General features: G+C 43.4%; 1 protein-coding gene across 1 annotated transcript in view; it reads left to right on the top strand.

Annotated features, from left to right (window-relative positions):
• The window catches only part of LOC112248597 (septin-2), a 47,424-nt gene that overhangs the window by 5,669 nt on the left and 25,141 nt on the right, over positions 1-16,614 (top strand). The window contains exons 2-7 of the mRNA XM_024417755.2: positions 3,298-3,349; positions 3,706-3,805; positions 4,049-4,135; positions 4,715-4,838; positions 6,248-6,382; positions 6,521-6,638. Coding sequence (XP_024273523.1) covers positions 3,323-3,349; positions 3,706-3,805; positions 4,049-4,135; positions 4,715-4,838; positions 6,248-6,382; positions 6,521-6,638 — 591 coding nt within the window. The 5' untranslated portion in view covers positions 3,298-3,322. The remainder of the gene's footprint in view (positions 1-3,297; positions 3,350-3,705; positions 3,806-4,048; positions 4,136-4,714; positions 4,839-6,247; positions 6,383-6,520; positions 6,639-16,614) is intronic.

Raw genomic sequence — 16,614 nt, 5'->3', positions numbered from 1 at the left:
CTGTTATCAAACTTTGTACTGTTCTTCAGATTAGTTTTTGGTCAAAATGTCTGTGGAAATTGTTAAAAGCAGTCCTTTTGCATAGAGTTGTATGGTTTGTTTAACTTTGCAATCATTGGTTTTTGTTTGACATACATTTTAAAGTGAAAAATCAGAGATCCATTACGGTGGATTTGCCCAGAATCTAAACTTAAGCCTATGCATCATTGAGTTGGGTCAGTATTGAGATGTTTATGCATTGTAGGAGTGCATAGCTTTATGATGTCACAGCATGAACAGATAGTAAAATGTGTCATTATATTGATATTGCTCTGCCATTTAACTTTGATCATCCCATGCTAGTCATGCAGTAGCTAGGCCTTTGTGAGTAGTGAAGCTTAACATTATGAGACCGTTTTCTTACCTTGTCAATAAGGCTGGGAATTGCCAGGGACCTCACGATATGATATCATGATACTTAAGTGCCAATACGATATGTATTGGAATTCGATACTGTGATTTTATTGCGATTCAATGTTCCAAACATTACTCACCATGTCTGCTGCAGAGGGAGAACCATGAGAAAATGAGTTTTGATCAATCATGGAAATAAGTGCTAAAAACAAATTGGTTCCATATTTAAAAAGAAGATGGAGAACAAACTATGAAAGAAAACTACTGGAGTTTTAGTGCAGGTACAGCCAACTAGTGCAAAAATAATATTGTGATATTGTCAAAATAATATTTCGATATGTAACTGTATCGACCCCCCCCCATCACTACTTGCCATCCAACCTTAATGTTGCTTGGCTATTTCCCTTTCTGTCCCCATCATAAAAGGGCCATCCTGTGCTTTTTCTAAAGTGTGTATTAGGAGTGGCCCTGCTGGTTTCCGTCTGCTTGAAAGGCCTTCTCATTCTGCCCATTGTTGTGTTTTTTAAACTTATGGCTCAGACTGTAGAGAGCTCCTGAAACAGAGTATAACAGCTTTATTATTGTTTCCCACCATCACCTCCCAACCCCCAAAGGACCAATTTATTGCAGTTGAGCCTCAAACCCCCCTCTGTGTGTGTGTGTGTGTGTATTTGTATAGGTATTGGTATGTGTATACATGCCTGCCAACTTTCATTAAAAATGGAACTATTGTACATGTCGAATTCTATACTTTTTGTCTAATTCAGTGCTGAAGCTAAGAAGATATGGATGTCAGGCCAGGTAGCTTTGTAGGCTAGAGAAGGCAATGTATATTTAAGTGCTAAATAGTTTATCAATTCACAACCGAGTCATAGCATAGCTCAGATCAGGGTGGACTTTAGCTGCCATTTCTTGAAGAGGTTCTTAACTAATTAATCTTAAAATAATTCAAAATAATAATAACAAATATAGATTTGGTTATAGGTCTAAATAATTCTGTATGGTGTAAATGCTTTGTTTTAAGTTTCTGTGTGGTAGAGGTGAAGTAAATAGCTTCACTCCTACCACAGCCCCTCATGGCTTTAATCCAGCTAATAAATCAAGTGTGGACCTCACATGCCAGGACTTTGGCTTAACTAAGGTGGCATTTTTCCTTCTTTGCCAAACCGTTTAATCTCCCTCAGGTTGGGCCTTCTGATTGTGTGGGTGTGTGAGTTCATAACAGCTTACAGAAGCCGGTCAGGTAGCCTAGCGATCAAGAGTGTTGGGTCATTAACCGAAAGGTCTCCTTGATCAAGACAGTTAACCCCCAGTAACAACTGCTCCCCGGGCACCGATGACGTGGATGTTGATTAAGGCAGCCCCCTGTACCTCTCTGATTCAGTTGTGCAACTGACTAAATATCCCCCTTTCCCTCATTAAGTGGGTATTATTGCCGCCTGCCTGTATCCCCCAAAGTGTTGCCTTTGTGATATTACCGAAGTGATAATGGAACAGCTTAATTAATCTACTGCTATTTCCCACAGAGACCGCCCAGGAATAGTGTGTGTGTGTGTGTGTGTGTGTGTGTGTGTGTGTGGGGGATACATTTTTTGTTACAGATAAAATAGCTTGTTCAAATACAGACATAAAACATATCACAGAAATTGCTTTTGCATATTCAATAATTGCATTGTAACCTGTACATTATGATGGCCCCTAGAATGTAGAGCTAGGTAATAAATTAATAATAATACTGCTGTGAATTAAATGTAAGATATCACTCGGATGCATAATTCCCCACTCAGCCGAATCTCATCCTGCGCTAGCCTGCTTTGTCCTGCTTGCTAAGGTCCATATCGCAAGCTAACCACCTCTGTGCTTAAGCTCCTGGTGGTGTGTGTGATCGCGGGCCAGCGGGACCGAGGTCGGGCCAGCGGACCGAGGTCGGGCCCGCGAGCCGGTGCTTGTTTCCTCTCCTACCCCAGCGAGTGGTGATCCGAAAGGCCTCAGGAACGTGGAAAGATGAAAGGCCTCAGGAACCTGGGTGATTAACAGCCATTGTTCTCCTGAGAGCTCGATGAAACGGATAGGGATATCTGGCCACGTCGCCTGCTGAGGAGATAGGAGGTCCTGGCACCATGTAGAATAAATCAGTCTTCATCACTCTTTAATGGTTGCCAGACAATATTAAAGTGTCAGATATGGGACACTCCTCAAAATTATTTTGTTAAGTTTCTTTTGTTTGTTTTTCTAATAAAGTTACATAACAGAGTCCAGTCGTCTCTGGCTGCGCTCGCCATCTCTCCCCGCTTTCGCCTTATCGCACACGACCTGTCAGTCAGTGCCCAGTGCATTAGTGATCAAATGGAGGGGGGGGGGGGGTTGGGCAGCGCAGGGCACCAGTTGGTGGCCATTATGTGATAATTTATCATTCAGGCTCATTTCTCTGTCATCTGAGTAGTACCATTGAGTAGGACAGCAGGAGCCTAACTAAACAAACCAGGCCTTACTGGAGGTCTGGGAATCAACTTCATGCCCACCCTGTTTCTGCTCCATCCACTGACTGTGATAGAGTTAATGGGGTTGGCTGTGAGTGACTGGATGTCAGTGCAGTCTTAAAGTGCCCTAGTGTGGATGCTGTCAGTGTCATTATTATTATTCAGAATGCCGATGATAGTGACTACTGCAAATTAATGGTAGTACTGTAGTAGGAGTTATGACTGCAGGCTTGGTGGTGAGTGATTATACAGTTATTGTCTATGAGATGGTGAGACAGCCTGGATGCCAGTCTACTGCTTACAACAATGCTACTGTACATTGTTGCCTTTCCAAGAAGATAACAAGTTTAGTAAAGCAGAAACAGACTAGCACCCAGGCTTATGTTACACTGTGACTTATCTGATGTCTTGTTTCTGGTTGCAGGTTTAGGTGACCAGCAACAGTGACCATGTCTCAGTCTGGAGAGAAAGGGAAAGTGAGTGTGCCCTTACCACTTCAACACACACACACACACACACACACACACACACACACATTGGGGGCGCACATACAGAGCACACATAGAGAGCGATCATCCTAGCCCAGAGGACATCCTGTATAAATGCTTCCGTTTCATCGACAGCCTTATTGCTTTTGGGATTTTCTCATCCATTTAATCTCAATTACCACAGACCATCTCACACACTCATCTCCTGAACACTGGAGATGAAGAATGTCAGGGTGGAAAGATAGAGAGGGAGGGAGAAAAACAATTCAAGACCCCTTTTCCAATGCTAATCCTATTGAGTTATATAATACTGTACATTACCTCTATAACCATGTGTTTGTTAGTTCCCTGAGGCAGCTGGATATGTGGGTTTTGCCAACCTGCCCAACCAGGTACACAGGAAGTCCGTGAAGAAGGGATTTGAGTTCACCCTCATGGTCGTTGGTGAGTATGACTTATTACACAACTATTTTGATTCAATTCAAGAGAAGCTTACCGACACAGCAGTTATTTTGTGCCAGAATGCTGTCTAGTTGAAGTCTGTGTCCCAAATGGCGCCCTTTTCCCTATATAGTGCACTACTTTTGACCAGAACCCTGGGCCCTGGCCAAAAGTAGTGCGCTACAGTAACCTTGTAGATATGTATAGATCCTAGAGTACTATGCCTGGTCTGTTTTCCTCCTGCAGGAGAGTCTGGTTTGGGCAAGTCTACGCTGATCAACAGCCTGTTTCTGACAGACCTTTACCCAGAGAGATACATCCCTGGGGCCGCAGGTGAACACACACACACACACACACACACACACACACACACACACAGGGAGAGAGGAAATAAGCAGGGAGGAATGAGTTCTGCTCTCAGACCAGACAGTGCATACACACACACACACTGTAATAACAGAGAAAGGTCTGTTTTCAGCTGTCTCCAGCATTTTATTGCCTGGAGTGGAATGTTAAGAATGTTTATTTTGTATTAGTCTTGAAAAGGCCCATCCCCTCTTTATGACTTTGGCCAGTCTGAAAAAGCACCTCCAGCTCCTACCACTTTTGTGTTTGTAGTTCTGAAGGGATAGGATAGGTGTAAGCAATATGGCGATGGCTTATAGTAGCAACTTCTGCCATACTGCTTACACCTGTCCAGTGCCAGAAGATCTGCATAAGGATATTGTGTCCAGAGGCTTGGCTTTGGCAGACTTTGTTATTTAAGCTCTAAAGTCACATGGAACAGAAACTTTGATGTGAAAAGTAATGAAACTGCTTATTATTAAGCTGTGTCCCCTGGGATCCCTCTAAACTTAACCTAGTGTGTTACACACAATGAAAAGGTATTTCCTTTTGTCTCCTCCTCTGTAGAGAAGATTGAGCGGACGGTGCAGATAGAAGCCAGTACGGTGGAGATTGAAGAGAGAGGAGTGAAGCTCCGTCTTACTGTGGTCGACACCCCCGGATACGGAGATGCCATCAACAGCCAAGACTGGTGTGTGTGTGTGTGTACAATGGTTGATGACGGCAGGAGCAGTTATTCTTCCTGTGCCCTTGCCCCCATCAGCTGCTGTGTGGGCTCTCTCCCTCCCCCTCGTCCCTCTCTCTTCCCCTCCTCCTCTCTGCTCCATTTCCTTTTGATTGTCCGGACATACCTGTGTTTGGGCCTGGTGGTTTGACATACAACTCGAGGTTGGTGACAACTGGCAGTGATCTAAGGGCTAGGCTGAGTGCAATAGAGCAGGTTAGCAGCTCTAATGACAGCTCTCAGTGGTGTTGGTAACAACGAAGGGACAACAGTACATTTACATTTGACATTTTAGTCTTTTAGCAGACACTCTTATCCAGAGCAACTTACAGGAGCAATTAGGGCAATTGAGTTTCTTGCCTAAGGGCACGTCAACAGATTTTTTTAACCTAGTGAGCTCGGGGATTTGAACCAGCGACCTTTCGGTTACGATGTTAACAGCTAGGATACCTGCTGCCCCATTAGCAGGTGTTAAGGATATGCTTACATCCATAGTTGGGATCATTCTATTTCAATTCCATTTCCATTCCTCTCAGAATTAGTCAAGGCATTTTTTCACAGTAGTGGCCTGAGTTATCTGGAGTTGCTATGGAATGGACCACAACACTACCTGGGTCCAATAGGGTGAGGTGAATATAGGTCAGAGGTAAACTGCATCCCAAATGGCACCCAATTTCCTATATAGTGCACTACTTTTGACCAGAATAGTGCTCTATACACGGAATAGGGTGCCATTTGGGATGCAGACTGTGTTGATGTTAGTTCTGGCTGGGAGGGAAGCTGTAGGCGCCCTGCTAATGAACATGTTACCACGCCTACTGGCCCTGCAGGAAGTCATCAGAGAAAGCAGGTCAGATGGCAGAGATGATAGGCCGCATCTCAATACTCTGCAACAGCTTCCTTTTCTGGTCTCTTATTCTCCATGTTGGTCTCTCAGAGATGATAGGCTGCATCTCTGGCTGCTTCTTTTTCTGGTCTCTTTTTCTCCATGTTGGTCTCTGAGATGATAGGCTGCATCTCAATACAATGAAACAGCTTCCTTTTCTGGTCTCCTTTTCTCCATGTTGGTCTATGAGATGATAGGCTGCATCTCAATACAATGAAACAGCTTCCTTTTCTGGTCTCCTTTTCTCCATGTTGGTCTATGAGATGATAGGCTGCATCTCAATACAATGAAACAGCTTCCTTTTCTGGTCTTTTCTTTCTCTTATCCCTGGTTTTCAAATTGGTGCAGATGAGATAGAAGAGGTGAGGAGATATAGCCAGTTTATGCATCCAAAATTGCACAGTCTATTTCTGGAGGTGGTTTTCTAGTGCAGATTGTGTCTCTGGTTGTTTTTTGTTTGATGTGTGTGTTCTGTCCTGTGTGTCCTCAGCTTTAAGACCATCATCCAGTACATTGATAACCAGTTTGAGCGTTACCTTCATGACGAGAGTGGCCTGAACCGCAGACACATCGTAGACAACCGAGTCCACTGCTGCTTCTACTTCATCTCTCCCTTTGGACACGGGTAAGAACACACACACACACACACACACGCTGTTCATACAACCATTTAGGCTAGGTAGGGGGAACATAATCACTTTATACTTTTTATTTAGCTACTATTATTTATCTATTGTTTGTATTTCTACCTGTCCCTGTCCAGTCTGAAGCCTCTGGATGTGGAGTTTATGAAGGCCATCCACAGCAAGGTCAACATCGTCCCTGTCATCGCTAAGGCTGACACACTCACACTGAAAGAAAGAGACCGCCTTAAGAAGAGGGTGAGTGGGACACGTGCGCACACACACACACATACACAAGCAATGTGACAAGCATGTCAGACATTCAAGAGTTTTCCCTCATTCCCCTAGATATTTATTTTTTACACAGGTGTAAAAACATAGCATTGCCCCTCACTGAGATCACAATGGAATTAGTGATGAGGTTGTTGCCAGAATGTTGAGGGCTGCATTAGCATCAGTAGCTGTTCTGTGTTGTTTGTGTCCTGAGCCATATGGCACTGTCATTAGAAAGTAGATTATATAATAATAATAATAATAATAATAGAAATTAGATTCTTATCAGCACACTGGCACGCTGGCTCAGAGGCAACTATGCAAGTCGAACATCCGTGATTGTGTGTGAATACACACACATTTGCCTGTGTGTGTGGGTGTGTACATTTTTAATGATGCAGCTTGATTACTGCTGGACAACAGCAGGCTTATTTAGAAGTGCAGAGAGAGATGGAGAGAAGAGAAAGAGAGGGGGGGGGCAGCAGGTAGCCTAGTGGTTAGAGCGTTGGGCCAGTAAACGAAAGGTTGCTAGATAGAATCCCTGAGCTGACAAGGTAAAAATCTGTCGTTCTGCCCCTGAACAAGGCAGTTAACCCACTTTCTAGGCCGTCATTGTACATAAGAATTTGTTCTTAACTGACTTGCCTAGTTAAATAAAGGAAAAATAAATACAAATTAAATAGAGGGAGAGAGAGCACACATATCTTGGTCAGTGTCCTTTCCTTCCAGATGCTTCCTATTGGAGCAGACCTGCATGCTTCTGGTTTCCTGATATCTGGTCTGACATCACACACACCATGAGAGGTTTGTTAAGCTGATATAGCCCACGCTAGGCAGAGGAGAATGAGGCTGTGTAAATAGGATTTCCTGCTTCTGTGATCACTCCATCTCCCTTCATCCTCCTCTTATCTAATCTACTCCCTCCACTTTTGACTCTTGTGTTTGAGTCAGTTTGTTTCAAATGTTTCAACGGTGCTTTTATCTCTCTGGTGGGAGGGATAGCAACCAGATCCGGACAGGGCTTGCATGTGTGTGTGCACGTGTGTGTGTGTGTGTGTGTGTGTGTTACATCCATCCAATATAATCACTAGTGAATATCTTATTGTCAAACTCCTGCCCACTACCCACTTCGTTTTGCCTGAGCGATCTCGTTAGCTATACTTTAACAAGTTGGTTTGCTTACCTAGCAGCTGGAGACACTCCCCCCTCCCCTCACTAACCCCTGTACTGGCCAGAACAGTCAGATACAGTCCCAGCTAGTATTGTATGCTCAGTCCCAGACCACCCACCAGCCCGTCTTTCAGACCCAAGAAACAGTGGTCTTTTCCACCAGTGGGGAGGCCTCTGCTCTGGAATGTATGGGAGTGGGGCATGCCTGGCACTCAGGCCGGGAACAGCTCTCCTACCTGGGCTCCAGTGGAGGATGGCATACTCAGTCACTGTACAGCTGCTTTGTTGGAGGCCCAGGTCTGGACAGAGCTGGTTCTACAGGAGTGTGAGTATATGTATGTGTGACTGCAGACTCAGTCACTGTGAAGCAGCTTTGTTGAAGACTCACACAGTCTGGTTGTGTAAAGTGCTGATGTTACAGATTAGTAAAAACACACACACACACAATTCCTCAAACATTTTTTTTTTTTGTGTGTTTTTTTGTTGCTTTTGACCAAATCAAATACACATGTTTAGCAGATGTTATTGTGGATGTAGCAAAATTATCTCTATAGGGTGAGTGTCCTGACAGCCAGAGGGGATGGAATGGGGTGTGCGAGGGACAAATTGCACACCCTGTTCAACTGTCTAAAAACTCTGTCTGTCGCATTAGTTCCCATGGTCCACTTAGCGTTCCCATAACAACTGTCAGTTAACAAGCAATTAGGATAAACAGAATGGATAGCCTACACAGATGTGCACACTAACACATCTCAAACTCACATACAGTTTTACAAAAACACAGGTCTATACACACAAACCCCTGCTGCTCCACCGCCAACAAAACGTATTAATTCCCCACCGGTTTAGTTCACAAGGGGGCACAAAAAAAAACAGAAAAAAGCCCATTGGGCGTCTATTACGAGAATACTAACCAAATGAATACAAGTAATTGTGAATTTCCATGAAGGCTGCTAGCTTTAGTTTTAGCATTTATTCTTGCCCCAAAAAAGTGATTTTTCATTGTAAGTTAATTTACTTGTGTGGCTGCCAGCCAAATAGCGTTTCACTTCTGTTGTCATTTGATGAAAATTAGTTGCCGAATATGTTGCACTAATGTATTTTCTGTGAAGGAAAACTACAGTTGCACGTCCCTGATCACTCTATTGAAGCAAAAATTCACTTGACCTTCAATATAAAATGCAACCTCTGTCAATATACAGCTTCCGCTTTCTCCCGTTGTGCTATTTACAAACAAACACATGACTGGCTCAACTGTTCTGGGGAACTACGTAAGCTTCATCATTTAAAATAATGTGACAGGTGAAATTAAGAGCGCAAGCTGCTTTATCTCCTAATGCATCGCACAAGTTGACTGCAGGTATTTTCTAAATAATAGCTAGAAATATTAAAATGTATTGAAAAACTAGTTTCAACATTATTGACAATATTGAAAAACCATCCCGTGGCTATTTCCAAATACCTCGATATATGGTATACCGCTCAAGCCTAATAGTGAGTTACTAGATAAATCATTATAGGTAGGATGTGGAGGGGGGGGCTGGATAATTAATGCAGGTCCATATTTAGGCATGGCACCAAGCTATCCATAAGGACCCATGTTCTTTTATTGCTTTCTTTTGTTATTTTTCAATAATTATTTTAGGGGGTAGATCAGCTTTAATATTGCAGGTAGTGTGTAGCTTCCATCAATGTAATAGTCTGCATCAACTCTCGGTCTTCCTTTCCTGTGGCAGTCCTCATGAGAGCCGGTTTCCTCGTAGTGCTGGTTTTTGTCATTTCAAAGTTCTTGAAATATTCTGCATTGACTGACCTTCATGTCTTAAAGTAATTATGGACTGTCATTTCTCTTTACTTATTTGAGATGTTCCTGCCATAATATGGACTTGGTCTTTTACCAAATAGGGCTATCTTCTGTATACCACCCCTACCAGGCTGTATCACATCCGGCCGTGATTGGGAGTCCCATAGGGCGGCGCACAATTGGCCCAGCGTCGCCCGGGTTTGGTCGGTGTAGGCCGTCATTGTAAATAACAATTTGTTCTTAACTGACTTGCCTAATTAAATAAACGTTTAAATAAATAAACCTTGTCACAACAGAACTGATTGGCTCAAAGGCATTAAGCAGGAAAGAAATTCCACAAAATAACTTTTAACAAGGCACACCTGTTAATTAAAATGCATTCCAGGTGACTACCTCATGAAGCTGGTTGAGAAAAATCCAAGAGTGTGCAAAGCTGTCAAAGCAAAGGGTGGCTACTTTGAAGAATCTCAAATATAAAATATATTTTGATTTAACACTTTTTTGGTTTCTACTTAATTCCATATCTGTTATTTTATAGTTTTGATGTCTTCACTATTATTCTACAATGTGGAAAATAGTAAAAATTAAGAAAAGCCCTTGAATGAGTGTGTGTCCAAACTTTTGACTGGTACTTCTGAGAAGTAGCCGTTGTGTACTATTTTACACCCTGGGTTAATATACATAACTTTAACCCATTTTATAAGAGATTCTCCAAAATTGAAAAATTCCAGGCATTTTTATATAAACTCCTGTTGTACCCATAGTCGTAGCATGTCAATCTTACCCATCGCTAAGCATTAATTACATTTATTTTTCTATGGAAAAATATATATATTTTTCCCAATCAGGCTCCTGGATGCTGAAAGTTATTGGCTCTTTGTCTTGAATCTTCTGGCCAAGGTAATGTTGTGATGCTTAAAGTCTACTCTACTCTAACTGTATGTTCATCTACAAGAGAAAGTATACAATCTGATGATTTACTCATCTTGGGTTTACTTGTTGTCCTTTGCACTGTTTGTTTCCCAGTCTAATCAGATAAGTAATTATATATACAGTACGTGCTTCTGTGGTCCCTGCCGAGCACCGTAGTTGAGTACCAGTCCCTTGCCAGACTAAGGCAGTTGGGTGCCCCTCCCCTGGTCAATACCACAGTAACTTAACATTTTTTTTTTACAAAAACACATTTACTTGAAAAACTGTGCAGATGCAAGATTTGGTAACAGAATTACGGTTTGTACTGTTTATGCCATCATTCTGTTACCAAAGTTTCCATCTGCATTGTTCTTCAAGTAAATGTGTTTTTGTAAAATGTTCTGTGGAAATTGTTAAACGTAGTCCTTGTGCAGAGATTAATGGTTAGTTTAACTTTGCAATCATTGGTTTTTGTTTGACATATAAAGTGAAAAATCTGAGTCTGTGTCACCATGCAATTGCCCTCCTGCCAGACTAGGGTAGTTGGGTTCCCCTCCCCTGTTAGACTAGGGTAGTACAATACCCCTCCCCTGCCATACTAGGGTAGTTGGGTGCCCCTCCCCTGCCAGACTAGGGTAGTTGGGTTCCCCTCCCCTGTTAGACTAGGGTAGTACAATACCCCTCCCCTGCCAGACTAGGGTAGTTGGGTTCCCCTCCCCTGTTAGACTAGGGTAGTACAATACCCCTCCCCTGCCATACTAGGGTAGTTGGGTGCCCCTCCCCTGTTAGACTAGGGTAGTACAATACCCCTCCCCTGCCATACTAGGGTAGTTGGGTACCGGTCTTTCTATTGAGGTCAGAGAAGCAGCAGCAGCCTAGAAGCTACCAGAAATCATTGGTTTAATGACTAAAGTGTTTTCCCTCTGATATTTATTTGTTTATTTGTTTTTCACTGGCCACATTCTCACCATTTCTACGTTGTTTGTCCGTCAGCTAAATGTGTTGCCCTCCCTTCATCCCCAGTCCTACGCTCTCTGTATTATTTGGGGGAAAGAGCTTGTAGAGAACAATATACATTTCCTGCAATGGGTCAAGACTATTCCGCCGACAAGACGCAGCCTGCCGCCCTGCGCAATATAAACCTTTGAATAAACCTTGCTCTCGTTCTCTCGCCATTCCTTTCTTTTGTTCTCTCCTTCTCTCCTCTCTTACTTTGTTCTCCCTGCTTTTTCTTTTCCCCCTCGCTCTCCTTCACCCTTCTTTATTCTTTGTAATGCCAGTTCTATTTCTAATACTTGTTTCGATGTGTCATTTATGGGATATGCCTTAGGGCGAGTCACAAGCTCGAAGAATTCAATCACACAGTCTGTTGAAGACAGACAGGTTGAGTGGCGAATGAAGTGAGCCCCTCTCTTCAATAAAGGGAACCATTAGCCCGCCAACTGGTCATTCTCACCTTTCTTCCTTGCGGTAGTGTCTGAGCTCACTAAAAGCTCTCATCAGCACGAATTGATTGTCATTCTACTGAACTGTCAGGCGAACCGTGAGGTTAACACTGCCGAACATAGGACCTCAGCTCCTGTTGATTACATTTCTATTTTAGTCATTTAGCAGACGCTCTTTTCCAGAGCAACTTACAGTTAGTGCATTCGTCTTAAGATACTGTAGCTAGGTGGGACAACCACATATCTCAGTCATAGTAAGTACAGTTTTCCTCACTAAAGTAGCTATCAGCAAAGTCTGTTTAGCTAACGTCACATGGCTAGTTATTGAGACTTGGTTATCCCTCGCCTCAAGGCTTTAGCTAAGGGCTAGCTGTCACCGCAAAGCTTAGCTAACCAGTGTAACTCGCCACAAGTCTAGCTACACTAAACGAGCTTTTCTACCTGCAAGGGTAGAATTGCTGGCTCTCCTCTCACGTTTAGCACAACACACTCACGGCCGTGTTGACCAGACTGACCGCCCTAGCTTCACAGCTCGACGGTCGAGAGACACGCATGGTTCGCCGAGAGACAAAGATAGCATGCTCATTCTCTGGCTAGCAGTGTGTTAACTAGCTAGGCTGTTAACCATGGATGAATGCTAGCTAGCTCACACTTTGCTCGAGGAATAGTATTTCTCGCAGCCATGGAGCCTGCTACCCCTACACAGTGAGAACCTAGTAGGCCTCCTGCCCCCTCAGCACCGTCACACCCGTGCCCATGCGAGGGGAGGATAGCAGGCAAGGATACACACCCCATGTGTATCGCCTGCTTGGGTTTTGAGCACGCTACGGCATCACTCGCTAACCCCGAATTCTGCAAGCATTGTAAGGCACTGCCTGCAAACTGCCTTCATCAGTGAGTGCGAAGAGCAACCTCCAAACAAGACTCTTCGCCCTCACAGCCTTCGGGCAATGAGGCTAACCCACAAACCCTTCCCTCCTTGGAGGAAGCTAATTAATATGGATTCACTGTATCAAAACTAAACAGCGGGCAAGAAGGATGAGGACGAAATACTCAAAATCATTGAGGCGGAGAAATCTCAAGCCCACGGCTCCAAGCCCTCTTCTGCCCTCAGTGCAGCATCAGCACCCAATGAAAATGTTGGGCTTATCAACATCTAAATGGGCAGCGACCAGGCTCGGTATCGACTGTTCAACACATGTGGGGGGTTGCTGCGCTGAAAGGGACTGGTTCGACTGGAGGAAACTTTGGTAGAGCAGACAGGAGAGCATTACAGTAGTCAAGCCTGCTTGTAATAAAAGCATGGATGAGTCTCTCTGTATCAGCCTGAGAGAAAAACGGTAACACATTGACAATGTTCCTCAGGTGGTAAAAATATATTTTGGTCACATTTCTAATGTGGGATTTGAAATTGAGATCAGAATCTAAAATAACACCTATGTTTTTTTTTCTGGTGTTTTATCTTTATTGTCCGTGAATTAAAATGTGTAGATTCTCTGTCTGCTTTGGCTCTAACAATAAGGACATCGGTCTTGTCTTGATTTAGCTGGAGGAAGTTGTGAGCCATCCAAGTATTTAAATCACTAATACAATCTAATAATATATCTGTGGAGCTAAAATCCTCTAGTGACACAGAAATGTAAAGTTGTGTATCGTCTGCGTAGCTGTGAAAATAAATGCTGTGCCTTCTGATAACGCTGCAAAGGGGTAACATATATAAACGGAACACTACCGGACCCAAAAATGTAGCCTTGTGGAATGTGTATTTCCTCTGAGTTATGCCCCTGGACCTACGGATCATCAACAGCTTTCTGAGAAAGTTCACGTTCCATATGCTTATGCTCAACGTGCTGTCTCAATCTATTCGTCAAGGCGACTGGTTCACTTCAGTCAACCTGCCGGACGCTTTTACATATGCATTCTGCCCGGAGGTTTCTCAGGTTTGCCTTTCAAAGCACAGCCTATGGAGACGTTGTGGTTTCCTTAGGGCTAGCACTTGCTCCTCATTTGTTCAGCAAGTGTGTGGAGGCAGCTCTAGCATCCCTGAGCACCAGGATGCTAAGAGTCTCTGACTACATAGAAGATGACCTGCTTTGCTCCCCTTCACAGGAGCAAGTGGTACGAGGCACGGCTTTCCTTGTAACCCACCTAACCGAGTTAAGGTTCAAGATAATCCAGATAAAGAGCTGTTTGGTGCCCACACAGAGAATAGAATTTCTAGGTGTCAAACTGGATTTTCTCTCTTGTCGGGCTACACTATCGGACGACCGCGTCACGTTGTACCCAACAGTGCCTCGCCATATTCAACAGGGGTCGCTCGGTCATGCTCAGAACGTGTGTCTGAGTTCTGGGGTTGATGGCGTCCACCATCTCAGTAGTACAGCTGGGACTACTGAGAATGAGAGACTCTGGGTTTCTGACCTTCGTCTGTGTCCACAACGGCACCGCAATCGGGCTTGTCTCTCAGCTCTCCGTCACTGGACGAGCCCCTCGATCTTTGTTTCAGGCACTTCCCTAGGGGTACTGTCATTGACGAAGGTGGTGATGACAGACACGTCACTCACAGGGTGGGGCGCAGTTCACAAGGGACGAGCAATAAATGGATTGTGGTTCCCACATCTCTGCCATTGTCATATAAATGACCTCAAAATGCTGACCGTGTTTCATGCATTGATACAGTTTCTGCCCTTCATTCAAAATGGTCACATCCTTGTCAGGACAGACAATACGACTCTACATGTTTCCTCCTCTATGATTGATTCTCCTCAACAAGGCATAGTAGCCCCTTGATGGCCAGGCAGGTTGTGGTTAGCGGAGATCATTCTCCTGCTTTATGAAGATCCCTGGCAATTACACAGGGATCTTTTGACCCAGGCGAACAGAGAGATTTTACACCCTCACCCGGAACCCATGGCCCTCTGGGCCTGGATAAATCTTCATTCGACAGGCTTGCCTCGGAGTCATTGAGATTATCCAGAGTGCAAGAGCCTCTTCAACACGCTCTGTATGGACAAAAGTGTTGTTTTAAAAATAAAAAAAAGTGGTGTGACCGAAAACATATTCCTTTCCAATGCTCTTTAACTAAAAGTTTTATACTTCTTGCACAACCTTTTGGACCACGCAATGATTTGGTTTGTCAATTAATTTTGGCCCTCTTCTATACCGCCTGTAATGTGCTGCACTACAATTCCCAGCAAGTATTGCTAGTGCCAACGTTCTAAGCCAAAGGCAGTGCATTGAAACACGAACACCCCTCCTCCCAGACCCACACACACATCACCCACGAGTCAGCCAGTGCACTGTATCATATCATCACTAAACATTTGCAGCTGCTCAACTGCCCTTAAAACTTCTTTGGGATAGGGCGCAGCATTTTCATTTTTGGATGAATAGCGTGCCCAGAGTGAACTGCCTGCTACTCAGTCCCAGATGCTAATAATGCATATTATTATTAGTATTGGATAGAAACAACTCTGGAGTTTCTAAAACTGTTTGAATGATGTCTCTGAGTATAACATAACTCATATGGCAGGCAAAAACCTGAGAAAAAATCTAAACAGGAAGTGGGAGATCTGAGGTTTGTCGTTTTTGAACTCTCCCCTATCCAATACACAGTGGGATATGGGTTATTTTGCACTTCCTAAGGCTTCCACTAGATGTCAACCATCTTTAGAACGTTGTTTCAGGCTGCTCCTGTGAAGGGGGGCCGGATAAGAGCTGCTTGACTAAGGGGTCTTCCAGCAGCTTCGTTCTCAGTCATGCGCTTTCACATGAGAGGTATCTCTCGTTCCATTGCTTTTCTACAGACAATGGAATTCTCCGGTTGGAACATTATTGAACATTTATGATAAAAACATCCCAAAGATTGATTCTATACTTAGTTTGACAAGTTTCTTCGACCTGTAATATAACTTTTTGAACTTTTCGTCCGACTGGACCAGAACGCGCTTTTGGATTTGTTTACCAAACGCCCTAACAAAAGAAGCTATTTGGACATAAATGGACATAAATTATGGACATTATCGAACAAAACAAGCATTTATTGTGGAACTGCGATTTCTGGGAGTGCATTCTGATGAAGACCATCAAAGGTAATTGAATATTTATAATGCTATTTATGACTAATGTTGACTACCCAACATGGCGGATATTTCTCTGGCTGGTTTGGGCCCTGAGTGCCGTTCTCAGATTATGCTTTTCCGTAAAGTTTTTTTGAAATCTGACACAGCGGTTGCATTAAGGAGAAGTGTATCTAAAGTTCCATGCATAATACTTGAATTTTCATCAACATTTATGAGTATTTCTGTGAATTCATGTGGCTCTCTGCAATATCACTGCATGTTTTGGAACTACTGAACATAACACGCCAATGTAAAATAAGATTTTGGGATATAAATATGAACTTTACCGAAGAAAACATACATGTATTGTGTAACATGAAGTCCTATGAGTGTCATCTGATGATGATCAAAGGTTAGTGATTCATTTTCTCTCTATTTGTGCTTTTTGTGACTCCTCTCTTTGGCTGGAAAAATGGCTGGGTTTTTCTGTGAGTTGGTGGTGAGCTAACATAATTGTTTGTGGCGCTTTCGCTGTAAAGCATTTTTGAAATCAGACACTGTGGCTGGAT

This window comes from Oncorhynchus tshawytscha, linkage group LG04 (genome assembly GCF_018296145.1).
Source record: "Oncorhynchus tshawytscha isolate Ot180627B linkage group LG04, Otsh_v2.0, whole genome shotgun sequence".
In the NCBI taxonomy this organism is placed as follows: Eukaryota; Metazoa; Chordata; class Actinopteri; order Salmoniformes; family Salmonidae; genus Oncorhynchus; species Oncorhynchus tshawytscha.
Note: the sequence above shows the minus strand (reverse complement) of the source record. Positions and strands in the feature narration are given on the sequence as shown.